The sequence below is a fragment of the Phodopus roborovskii genome, unplaced genomic scaffold (genome assembly GCF_943737965.1).
Source record: "Phodopus roborovskii unplaced genomic scaffold, PHOROB, whole genome shotgun sequence".
Taxonomy (NCBI): domain Eukaryota; kingdom Metazoa; phylum Chordata; class Mammalia; order Rodentia; family Cricetidae; genus Phodopus; species Phodopus roborovskii.
Window position 1 is genome coordinate 60,178,613 of NW_026126480.1, and position 14,133 is coordinate 60,192,745.

General features: G+C 34.2%; 1 protein-coding gene across 1 annotated transcript; it reads left to right on the forward strand.

Annotated features, from left to right (window-relative positions):
* Positions 1 to 5,153: 5,153 nt before the first annotated feature.
* LOC127227768 (olfactory receptor 5B3) lies at positions 5,154 to 6,086 on the forward strand. The gene has a single exon (XM_051192109.1). It carries the CDS (start codon positions 5,154 to 5,156, stop codon positions 6,084 to 6,086), a length of 933 nt encoding a protein of 310 aa, XP_051048066.1.
* The last annotated feature ends 8,047 nt before the right edge of the window (positions 6,087 to 14,133 follow it).

Genomic DNA, 14,133 nt, shown 5'->3' on the forward strand with positions numbered 1-14,133 from the left:
TGGGCTGACCAGGATACTGTCTGAATGCGTTCTGTCAGTTGACAGGGACAGGCTAGCATAATGCCTGAATACTTACAGTTCTCCCAGGTAAGAATTCTGAATCCTCATTAAGTGGAAGATGGAAACACATAAAAAGTTCTAGCTAACTCTCTAATTGCACATGTCCATGTTCACTGATCCATGATGATGGCTTCATTGTCTCCCATGAGATAAATACATACTGCCACACTGAGGGTTACTTCCCCTACTAAGTATCTCCCCTGAAGTTCTCATTTATTTATCAAGTCACCTTGCGTCTTAGGCATGAATTTTAAGCTGGTGTATGATTTCAGAGCTTAGCACAAATTTCTCTTTATATGCCGTTTTATTCACCTGCTTTATTTTCAGTGTCCAATGATGATATTTTAATCTTTAATATTGCCAAATATCATTTGGTTTGTCATGCTCTTTTTCCTGATGGATATAGATTCATTATGTCTTGGTACCATTAAGAATGCTAAGCCCATAAACACCAGAAGGAAATTTGGCTCAGTTCATCTCTAGGTATATGCTCCTTAAAACCCAATCTTACATTCAAACTCTGGTTATGTACGAATATGAACACAATCAGTACAAATAGAATATTTATTCATTTGCTATATAGAATTTGCTTTTCTAACTATCAAATATGAATGGTCCATACATGCAAGTGAGCCAGACTATTCAGATTAAGGAGAGCCAATGCTATTGAAAATTGTAGAACTACAAGGAAATTGAAGTAGTAATCAAAACAGCTCCTCTTACACAGCTGAATTCCCCAACTTTATGCTCTTTGGTAATAAATGATATATTTATGTATTTTATTGCCACCAACAGTATAATAATTATTATTTATGTATTACTTGAATTACATAGGAAACATTTTAATCTAAAAATACTATGACAATAGTTTTAAATTGATTTTCAAAAATATTTTAATTTTCATTTTAAACACATTTTATTTTTTTCCAGGATTATTTTAGTAATTTTTAAGAGTTTGTGCATCTGTATGTGTGCAAGTGTGTGTGTTTGTAGTTTTAAATAGGTGCATGTGCCTGTGAGGCCAATTGCATCAGGTTCCCTTGAATTGGAGTGGCAGGTTAGTTGTCTGCCACCTGACATGGGTGCTGGGAAATAACCCCTGATCCTTTGCTAAAACAGTAAGTGTTATTAACCTCTTGACAATGTCTATAGCCATCTGAATATTGTTCTTTAATTAATAAATAATACTGATGCATATTCACAATGTAAAACACATGTATTTGAATTTCTTTTCAGATTCATCATTGAAACTAATTGAACACTAGAACATTTCATGAAGAAAAAGGGACTGTCTCCAAAGTTTCATTACATCTCCACTAAAAACATCTCCACTTGTCCATTGGTTAAAAGACTCTCATTTTGGTCCTTGAGGTTTGTTTTAGGTTTTTACAAGTTATATAAGACCATCTCAGATATATTAGTATAGGTATTGTGTAGAATATATGCAAGATTCATTACACAAAATATATACCATAGTGTGTGAACTCTGGAATATAGATGCTATGCATCAATTTTGAAACACCTTAAAAGGACACCTAGCAAGGAGAGATGCATACAAATGAACAGTGAGAATAACCACCCTTTCCTAAGTTTTTCCATGATATTTAATTTATTATGTGATAATCTCATATATTGATATAATGTATTTTGATCATATGAATCCACAACTACCAGCCTTCCAGCTCTCCCAGTGACTCTCATCTAAACTCCATGATTTCTTTATTTCACTGTCATTAATAACTCTCTGAGTTCAATCAGAGGCACTCCCCATAGGCATATGAGTACCCACAGTTTTAATTGCTTCTTTCCTAGAAAGAAGATTGGGAGTTGCTGGTATTCCCATAAAAGAAATCTCTATGGATGTCAAAGTCTACAAAGTTTTTCTTGTTCTTCATGCATTAGCTTCTTAAATAACAACATGCTTGATGTCATGTTTCAGAATAGTTCATCAATGCATTTGAATGGTATTCACTGTTATCTCTTTCATGGCCACCTCTTGTGACTGAAGATCTCCTGTCAGTCATCATTCATGGTTAAGGAAAAACACTCAAAGGTAAAAGCTATACTGACAAACAATTAATTGATATGATGTCATGTATACCTGTCATCTTTTTCTTAAGAAACAAGTGATAAATTTTGTGAGATATGTGATATTCTCATTTTTGTTTTCTTTTTTTAACTTTTTTTTTAAAAATTATTTTCCTTGTTTTACATATAAATCCCAGTTCCCTCTCATTTTTGTTTTCTAAGTAAGGCAAATATGAAGACTTTATAGAGTCTCAGACAGCATCAAAGTGTTTAATCACTACCTGACAAAGATCTGTGTAATCAGCATTCTCTGGCTAATTTGATGAGATCATGCTCACTATTGAAGCTATTGTTCTTTCTTTCAAAGATAGGATAGCCTTGTATTTTGCATAACCATTGTCAGTGAGACTTGAAATTTATGGAAAGTGAGTTGGGCAACAGGACTTACTGTGAATTATATTAAAAGCAAAGGGATGGGTGAAAACAGTTCCTTAAAAAAACTAAGTGGCTTCATGATACGAATTAAAAACTTTTTGTTTTAGGGAGTTTAAGTATCATCTTAACACATCACATCTATGAACCTTGAGAGAACCAAGCCATACTGAATATTAGTGGATTTTGTCTGTTTCCTATTTGTGTTACTATTATTACAGAAAAGGAATGCAACAAAACAAGAGAGTAAACTTTTTTTTTTTTTTTTTGAAATTTCAAAAATACTGCATGATTCACTTTATACATTTTAGCAGTTTGTCTACAATCATATACAGATGACCATTACATTAAAATAATGTAGAAACTATTGGTTTAATGCAGACATGAGGCTTAAAAATACCTTTAATTTTTTTTTTTTTTTAGGTAAAGAAATTACTTTAGAAATACTGGTAACTTCTTAAATGTTGGATTTCTTCAATGATAATAGCTCCGGAAACCAATAGTAATAACACCTAGTTACACATTCTTGCTCAAATCTCTTATTATTTGTAGACTACAAAATTTTCTGAAAGTAGTCTCAAATATAGGTTTATAACCTAAAATATTCAGAATTTCAGGAGATTTCTGGTGGGTAATAAGTGTTTTTCTTAGGTAGATATCCTTTCAAAGGGTTCAACTCAAGCAAAATAAACAAACTACTCTTTCTGCAGCCATTATGAAAGCTGAGGTAGGAGGCTAGCTTTATCCTAGGAATTAAGGACCAGCCTACCTGGTAAAATAAACATTGGTATCAAAAGAAACAAAACAAATATAGAAATTGAACCATTGTTATTATATGACAGCCACATCATATCAATTGATTTGATAACATAGAAAGCTCTTGTAAAAGATCTGTGAGAGACAGAGAGCCCCTTGAACTGTCAATTTTATTTTGGTATTGGTGACTTTAGTGTGCTGTGACAGGATGAAGGAAAGAATAAGTTAATGGAAAATAGACATTCATTAAATGAAAATATGATTTTCAAGGAAGACAGGGTTCCAGGTAATTGTAGGAGCAGTGATCTGTTTTCAGAGGAAGGAAGAACACTCTGAAGAGGATAGACACTCAGTGGTGCTATTGCAGGAGGAAAGACAGCATGAGGAGTGACAGATCAATATCACCTGCAGTGAAGCCCTGCTTCCCAGTGTCTATGTACATCAAATCAGCACAAACTAGTAGACCACTCTCATATCCAATCATAACATGAAAACATAACATCCTTGGATGGGATCAATATCAACATTTTACTGTCTTCTTACAGAAGTGTCCTAAATTTTCTGTTAACATTGTTTACTTTTCAGTGGTCAGAGAAGGTAGTATGGACTAATGAGTCCTATACAGTGGATGGGCCAAAACTCTGTGTGTGTTTTAGCTGATGATTATCTGCCTGCAGCTATCAGAACTGCATCAAGCTGAAGTCGCTAATATCACCTAAATTACCCCATCATATCTACTGTGCATACACACACACACACACACACACACACACACACACACACACACACAATCACACATACACACATTACATCTTTTACCTAGATACCCTGCATCCATGTTCAGTTCTTAGTCTCATTAGTAAGATACTTTAGAAATAAACTCATAATGATGTTTGAACATGTAAGATTCAAATCTGGCAGCTGCTGTTAATAGGTAGATGGAGAAAAGGAAGAGAGAAGGTCATATATTTTGAGTTATGTCTATGTTCTGTGTTCAGCAATGTTGGTTTTGAAGCCACACCATCAAGGAAGAGGAAGAAAGATTTAGAGGAAGAATGAGAAATCCCTGACTTTCTGATAATGTATGCTTAGAACAGTGTCCAAATACAGATAAAGAAAAAAGGAAAATGAACTTAGTTGCAAGCCAAAGTACCTATTTTATAGGGCACTTTATTCCTGGGCCCTGTACTCTGGGACAAAAGACTATAACAGAAATGTGTGCTTAGAAATAGAAACACAACTCTAACTGAAAAAATTTGGGTTCTTGCCAAGAAAGCTATGTAATTATGTTTAATGTTATTTTCAATTTAATTAAAAAATCTGATTAAATTCTGATACTTGAGAATCAGCAAGGGTTAAATAAAACCACAGACTCAAAGCACAGACTAGCATTTCATATTTTAGTAATATGTATGAATTATTCAATTTCTTGTGCTCCATAATTTACAGGCAAGCAAGTTCTAATGTCATTGAGGCCATTCACAGAGTGGTCACCTAAAGTGCCTGTCTAGAGTAGTTCTTGAAAAGTGATCAACAAATAAAGTGAGATATAAGGAGTCAGAGGTAAATTTGGAGATTATCCACACATTATTTTTTATCATTATTGAATAGTCTCCATCTATTATGACTATACAGGAAACAAAATTTTAAATTTGGGTAGCACTCCATTAATAATCTTTAAAATCTATTATATATAACTCTCTGTAATAATAAAACATCAGAGTTGACTTGGCACAAGCCCATTTACCAGACAATCTCAAAGTACACATTGTTGATCAAAAGCCGTATTACTCACTTACGTTTTTCTATTTTAGTTCAGCTTCTTTATCATCATGTTCCTCTTTCCCCCTGGCTATGGACCATCTTATTACTAAAAGATGACACTGATGAAGAATATGACATATGTGACACATTTTCTCCTACTGGGACTCACTGATGAACCAGGACTACAGATTCCCCTTTTCATCACCTTCCTCCTAATCTACACCTTCACCATAGTGGGAAACCTGGGATTGATCCTCCTTATTGTCCTGGACTCTAGGCTGCATACACCTATGTACTTTTTCCTAGGAAATTTGTCCTTGGTTGATTTTTGTTATTCTTCAGCTGTCACCCCTACAGTCATGACTGGGCTTCTTATAGGAGACAAGGTAATTTCCTACAATGACTGTGCTACTCAGATGTTCTTTTTTGTTGCCTTTGCTACTGTTGAGAATTATCTCCTGGCGTCAATGGCCTATGATCGATACACAGCAGTGTGTAAGCCCCTGTACTATGCTACCACTATGACTACAAGTGTGTATGTATGTCTTTGTATAGGTTCTTATTTTTGTGGTTTTCTGAATGCCTCCATCCACATTGGAGACACTTTCAGTCTTTCTTTTTGTGGGGCTCATATAGTTCATCACTTTTTTTGTGATATTCCAGCACTTATGGTTCTTTCTTGCTCTGACAGACATGTCAGTGAATTGGTTCTTGTTTATGCAGTGAGCTTCAATATCTTTTTTGCTCTTTTAGTTATCTGGATATCCTATATATTCATTTTTGTCACTATCCTAAAGATGAGATCAAGAGCTGGTTATGGAAAGGCTGTATCCACCTGTGCTTCACACTTCACTGCAGTATCTATTTTCTATGGGACAATTATATTCATGTACTTGCAACCCAGCTCCAGTCACTCCATGGACACTGACAAAATCGCATCTGTGTTTTACACCATGATCATACCCATGCTAAACCCTCTGGTCTACAGCTTGAGAAACAAGGAGGTTAAGAATGCATTAACAAAAGTTTTGCTAATGGCAAAATAGTTTATATTGATTTATTTTTAAAGTTCTAAGATGAATAATGCTTTTCATTTTTTCTTATACATGCTATTAAAATAAAGAACAGATTATTGTATTTCTGCAACAACTATACTGTATAGGAAAAGAAAAATATTGTATTCTGAATCATAGCTATGAGTTCTTTTGGTCTTCTCGAAAATATTCCTCTGAGGATATTAATGTACTTTTTAAATAGACTAGTATTTATTTTTAAACTTTCTATCATCAAACTCTTAATATTATATTCAAAATCAACTGTAATCATTAATCTATATATTTGATATAAACGGACAACTCCAAAAGAAGCTTGTTAGACACATTGATATGCTGACACATGTCATGGGCCATGACATAAATACAATAGATGACAATTAATAATTCGGGTATTGATCCAGCAGATGAACAACTCTCTCATGCAGCAACCTTCTCAAGCAATGCTTGGGACCACAAACTCTGAGAACTGCTTACCTATGTCTATAATTTTTCTTATGTTCCAGTTCATTTCTTCCCTATAATCATCTGTGGGTATTTCTATCACTGCCTGCATGCTTATCTTGTATATTTATTTCATCTACTGGCCCACATATATTTGTGGATAGTCAGGAAGATATTTTCTTAACTGCATAATTTTGATGGCTAGAAATAACACTAAGATGTTTTTTTCATAGCTTAGACTGACATAGGAAAATAGTTACATGCTCAGCTACAAAAATAGCTTTTTTAAACCATTAGCTGATTTTAGACTTCAGAGCAAGTCCAAAATAGATTAGTTGCCCTGTAGGTGAATTGCTCAAGGACAAGTTACCACGTGTCTGTTGCTATACCAAGGTCAGGCATGAAATACTTTGATCCCAGTTTTTCACTTGCAAAAAGCCTGACATATAACATTGAAGACAACTCCCTCTACAAAAACATTTCAGCAATTGACTTTCTGTATGTACTCTTAAACTCACTTTTGTGATATAAGGTTCAAGGTTCAGCCAACTAACTGTTAATTGCTTAGATCCTGAATTTCAGTTCAATGTCGCTGTCCATGATATCTCTCAAGCAACTTGCAGATAGGTCATGGCTCCCACCTGTATTGCCAAACATTGTCATGGTTAATAATTGCCAGTAGAGGGACAGACCTAGGAACACACATCTCTAAATAGATGTTTCAATCAAATCCCTTCCATTAGAGCTCATAAAACCATGTGAAAAAGACGGCAGAAATGGGGGGAGAGCCAGAGGAGACGGAATATAGCAGGCAAAGAAGGCCCTCTATATCAACTGAGAAAAGCTCATATGAACTCACAGAGACTGAGGCAGAATGCACAGGGTGTGCATGGGTCTGCTCCAGGCACTCTGATAATATATTATGGCTTTCAGTTTAGTGTTTTTATGGGACTTCTGAGAGTGTGTGGACAAGTGGGTTTCTGATTCTTATGCCTTCTCTTCAAATCTATTCCTTCTATTTTGATTTACTAGTCCAAATTTAAAGTGATGTTCTTTATTTTATCTTGCTATATTTTATTTTGCCATGTTTTGCAGGTGCTGTGTCAGTGGCCACTCACAAATAATCACTTAAAAATTCAATAGTAATTGTAGATGCTTGGGTGATATTTCAGTCTTGTTACTAGCACTTACATTTAAATTAACCCATTTTTTTGAGATTATAATCACATCATTTTTAAATTTATTATCTCCAAATACTGTTTTTATAAATCCCTCCTCATTCTTTCAAATGCATTAGCTTTTAATGGTTTCTCTCATTCTCTCTCCCTCTTACTCTCCTACCCTATTTCTTCTTCATTCAGCCTTCCATCTGGAATCTTTTGCTTAAATAAGTCTATGATAGTTTTGTGTTTGCCAATAATACTTATATCTTAGATTTCAAATTCATGTTTGAAACCTGTATTTCTACCTATTAAATAAGCCACTGTCCATATGAAAATCTATCAATTTCATCTGTATGTCTGATGGTAGTATCTTTTATAAACAAGAAAATTCATTTTTAAATTTATTTACTATGACCCTGTACAATAGAGTGAACATAGAATGAACTAAGTTTTATGTATATTTGTGTGTGGGGGGATGGGGTGGGGTGTTGTAAGTTTCTTGATTACAGGAGATACAGAAATTAGAGTCGAAATTTTTCAATATCTTGGGCATTGATGCTCTATAGTGAGTAGTTGGGAATTGAATTATGTCCCTGATGATAGTAGTTACTGAGTGTCCTCTGTGGGATCAATTTAGGTACCTTTCACTCAGATGACTGTAGCTTGTGTCATGCTGAGAAAACAGGAGCCAGGACACCTTGTACTGACTAGGCTCATGTATGCTGCAGCATGTATTGATATTCCATTAATTATTGTATAATCTTCCATCACTCATTGTTTAAAACAAGTTTAATTTTATGTATATGTATATTTGCCTACATTTATGGTAGAAAATTGTGGTGATATTGTGTATGATTTAATAAAGCTTGCCTCAGATAAGAATGTAAAGCTAGCTACAGTCATAGAGGCCAGGCAGTGGTGACACACACCTTCAATCCCAGGACTCAAGAGACCGAGGGAGATAGATCTTTGTGAGTTCAAGGCTACCCAGAGCTAAGGGAGAGTGAATAAGTCTCAATGAGAAACAGCGTTCACACCTTTAATCCCAGCACTAGAGATGTATATAAGACAAGAGCAGGGTCTCGGAGCTGACAGTTAGTCTTCAGCCATGTTGAGGAGCAGTGCAGTTTGGAGTTCAATCAATGGACATGTTCACCTCTTTAGTCCGAGCATTGGTAGTGGGGAGAACTCTTTAGTGTTTGGCCGCTTTACTTTTCTGGTCTTCACCTTGAACCAACAAAGTCTGTCTCCAGGTTTTTAATTATTCATAATACAATAAACCATGCACATGCCTGTGGTCCACAGAAGTCAGAAAAGTGTATCAGATATGAAATAGGTATTGTTGCTGGCTGCAAAGTGCCCTGTGAATGCTGGAAACTAAACCCAGGTACTCTGCAAGATTAGAAAGTGCTCTTGAAAGCTGATCCATTACTTCAAAGTCTTTTAATTCATTCTTAGTTGATGAACACATAGATTGGCTTAATTGTGTGACAACTGTTAATAATGCTTCTATGAGCATTGTGTGAAGGAATTTTTCCTATTCTTTGACTACCTCAGTAGTAGGAGAATGACTCTTTCCTAAAGTAATTACGATTAACTTTTGAATATTATCAAACTTTTTATAATATTACCCAGTTTTTCATTCCTATTAGCAAACTATAAGGATTACAATTTCCTTACACCTTTGGTGAAACTTGTTATTCCCTGCTCTTAGTTTACACACACACACACACACACACACACACACACACTCGCATATATGCACACATATACACATAACATTTTAACTGCTGTGAAGTAGTGTCTAGTTTTAGTTTTATTTGCATATATCCTCTCTATTAATTATTTTGAACATCTCATATACTTTTAAGACTACTGTCTTTGAAAAAATTCATATTCAAATGCTTTGCACATACTTTAACTGAGTGTCTTTTATTTTTAGTGCATTTTTCTTTGTGTATTCTCTATGTATACCTTTATAAGATATATTATTTAAAACCTTTATTCCTATTCCAGTTTTTTCTTTTTTTCTTATTCATTTACTTGTTCATTTGTTCAATTTGCAGTGCTTATGATCAAGTCAAGTTTGTCACCATTACCATTTAAGGACTCTACCTCAGAACCATGTCTCAATTATGACTTTTCACATTTTAATTAACATTATTGATGTAAAATATGTAATTCTGAAGTCTGTTTATCTATGCGTTTTTATATTGCATTTAAGAAACATTTGTAGTACCACAGGTCTACATAATTTATTTGGGTTTATTAGATATGTTAATTGCACAAAATTTATCATGACATAAACATTCACATACACAATATATTTTTTCATATTTTCTTCCTTTGTTACCCCTAATTACCCTATATTATTCCTAGCTTGTTTTTTTACCCATACACCTAATAGTCACCCATTTAATTTCATGTCTTTACCTTTACTAAAGCCCAATATTACTAGAAACAAGTGATACCTAAAATCTATATGTAGTTTATTTCATTTACTATGACATCCTTCATCCATATTCCTGTAAATAGTGTAGTTTTATTTGTTTTTAATAGTTCATAACTTTTAACAGTTTTATTTTATTGATTGCTATTTTAGGTTTTTAATCATTTATACTTAAGGTGATGAAGAGTATTCTATGGGAATTCAATTCATTTTCATTTACTTACTTTATTGAAGGCATATTACATGAAGTTTGTATGTATATAAACTCAGTTAAATAATTACTACTTCCAATCAAATTAACATATTCACATTTTGTTATAATAACTTTTCTGTTTGTGTTAAGTATACCAAAAACCTTCTTTGTGGGTGATTTCTTACTATGCAATATACAACTTCATGCTTTGTGTCTTGATATTGGGTAAAGTTTATTGAGACTATTGCTTTCTTACTAATTTTTAATTTCATCTGTGAGAGATAAATTGTTCAAGGATGTATGGATTTACTTCTTGACTTAAGATGCACCTCATTGGCATACTCTTTTCTTTTGTCAACACCAAATTATTTTGATATCTACAGTCACATTAAGTTTTAAAATCTGAAGGCATGAGATTAACTTTTTTTTATTTAAGTTTGTTTAGGCTAGTCAGAGTGTTTTGCATTTACATATAAACTTTATCTTCCCCATTCACAGAATTGGACCACTAGAATTTTCTCACTTGTTATCAATCACAGTAGAATCTCTCCTTATGTAGTTATACAAAGGCCAGCTAATGTGTCTTTATCATATATAGCTGCACCTTTGTGGCATGATGCTTCCTCAGTGTCTGTTAAGAGACAGACAACATGGTATAAGTCAAGTGCTTCAGCCTTCTCAGGAAGGACATATAGCAACTATGGTCAGAGTTTATTGTCTAAGCTAATTAATGTGCAAGCTTATCTATAAAAGGACATCTGTATGAAGAACAGGCAGGACAATTCAGCGCCATTTCTTTGGTGACATATACCATCCATTTAATATTAAATTTCATAGGCATGTTATAGTAATATTTAATCTCATTTGTCACTTGTCATCTACTAGAGATTGTTCTCTGGCTTGTATGAGCTTGATCTAATGATCTTTATCATCTGTAAAGATGAGCTAATACAATTATGCTTTTCTTTTAAATTAAAATTTTATTTGACTGAGTTGGGACTGAACATATTAGTAAAAGGAACAGACCTGGAAAATACATGTACAAGTAACAGAGAAGGTTGAATTGTATGTATATGTATGTTACTAGGTTTTCCCCTGCTGGTCTGGTCCCACCGCCATGCCAGCCCCAAATAACACACAGAGACACTGTATTAGATATAATTCTGTTTGCTTGCTACTACTTTCTTATTGGCTAGCTCTGCCTTAAATATTAACCCATTTCTATTCATCTAAGTATTTACACGTGGTCTTATCTTACCGGAGAGAGGCCCAGGCATTCTTCTCTCTTCATCTTCCATCTTAAATCTCCTCCCTACTTCTTCCTCTCTCCTCCTCGTCCTAGTCCTGCCTATCTTGCTTTCCTATTGGCCAACAGTGCTTTATTCATTAACCAATAAAAGAAACGTATTTACAGAATGACATCTTCCATCATCTCCTCTTTTCTGTCTAAAATAAAAAGAAGGGTTTTAACTTTAACAAAGTAAAATATATAACAAAACAGTTATTAAATAAGAACCACAGTTAACAATATTAATCCATTAACATTTAGCAAGATTAAAAGAAAATATTCTATCATCTATCCTATCTTTGTGATAAATTCCTATATGTAACTTATCTTTAATCCTAACTAAGGAAAACTATAACCATAACTATATGTCTTCAACTCCTTCAAAGACCACAGAAGGAAAATATATAAACTCTAGAAATGACAGAGATAACTCACTATCTGGTCAGTCACCCGAAGTTCTTCTGTAAAGTTCCATCTTCAGTCTATAGGCCACAGTGTGTCTGGCAGAATCCTCAGCAAAGCAGAAAACTAAACTGTCCACCTGTAATGGCAGTTTGTCAGTCACTTTCCTCTGTGTCCTGCAGACTGTCTGGCAGACTCTTCCATGAAGCAGGATTCTGTGGCAATGTCCATCTTGTATCAGTAGTAACTTTTCTGGGGTCCTGCATGTCCAGTTTATATAGCATAAAGTCAAATAGTCCAGACAAGAGCAGTATCTTGCCCAAATGCTAGTCTTGTCATATTGAAAGCAAACTCCATAATGAGTTTCTTCGATGTTCATCTTCCTTCCTGATGCAGGTGGTATTGCCAGGTGCAGTTATGTCTCATTATCAAGAAAAACTCTAAACCATTTTAAATGCCATATTCTGTAGGTCTTTGAAATACATCTCTATATATCTAGAAAACCTAACTCACCTAACTATAAGTTTTGACTGTTATAGGTAACTGTTTGTAATCTATATTAAATTATACATTACATTTGTGAATGAGCTATATAAACACAATACCTAAACAAGATGAGAAACATACATATCACAAAATTGACCATATTTTGTATCAATAAATAAAAATACATTCCAAAACAAAGCATTCATATTCATACCAAAATTCCCATTTTACATTTAAAAAATTGGTTGTGATCATTAACCATTTATAACCAAGCCCATTTAATTGAAAACTAACATTTATAGACAATATTTGGAAATTTGGGTGTCGTTCTTTACAAAGTGATTCCAGCTGGTAGGGGGTGCTATCATGAGGATCCTAAGAAGATACAGAAATCTTGATTCTAGTCTATAAGGCTGCCTTTTCCCAAATGTTTTGAATGTTGGATCACCTGGGACACTGCTTCAGGGGGTCTGGCTTGATCAAACCACATTGGTCTGGAAGGAATTTCATTTTCTATGGAAACAAAAATAGAAATCCTTTTCCCCATAACCTGTTCTTAAACTTAAATTTTGGAGTCAAAGCATTTTTAAAATATATTAATTGAATTAATCCAGCAGCATTTCTTTTAGCAGTTGTTACTTCCTCAGCAGTCAAATGATACAAACACAATATAATACTGTACAGTATCCAGATTTTCTCTTGAGCTTTCCATCTTTAAGTGGCTTTTTATTACGCTATTTTTCCTACTTCTACTTTTTCATTTTTTTGAGATAGGTTTTCTCTATGTAACTTTTATCTGTCCTGGAATTAACTCTGTATACCAGGTTTACTTTGATATCACAGAGATCTGCTTGCTACTGTCTCCTGAGCACTGGAATTAAGGGTGTGTGCCACCACTCCCAGCTACTCTCTTTTATTATTCTTTTTAACCAATTTTATCCTTTTTCTTTTTTTTCTTCCAAGCCTACATATATTTTAAAACACAATGCAAATCTTTAGCGGTTTTTCCTTAATGCGAATCTGTCTTTACTGTAAATTTTTATCTTTTTCTGGCCACGAGTCTTTTATCTGGTAAACAGCATTGCTATAATGAAAGTCACAGCCTATTAGGAGTGGTCTATCCAAGATTGTGGCAGTTACATTTACTGCCAGAACTGAGAATTGTGCTCACTGCCTTGGTCTACACTGCCATCCAGTAGCATGTTGCCAGCTTGGAGATGTGATCACTGCCATTGCCAGCTCTCGTACACACCATTAAGTTGTAAGCACAGAGCTCTTTAAAAGCTTTCTGGTTTTTTGACACTTATGCTGAGTCAGGAAAACTCCCTTAAAGGAACCATGCAAATCTCTGCTTGTCTCTGGCAAAACAGAGTCCAACTGAGAAAAATTCTGTTACCAAAAAGCCTTGCTTGTCTCTGTTCTTTTGTTTCTAAATCCCTTTTTTAAGTTTTTGTTAAGTTTTAAGTGGAATTTATAATCAGCCACATTGAAGGTGCCATTATGTTATGAGTCGTTTTTCCCACCATCCTGGATATATATTTGACATTTGTATTATTTCACAGAATAATTGTAAGAAGGTTTAAATTACTTTTGTTGGAATTTATGTCATCAAATGA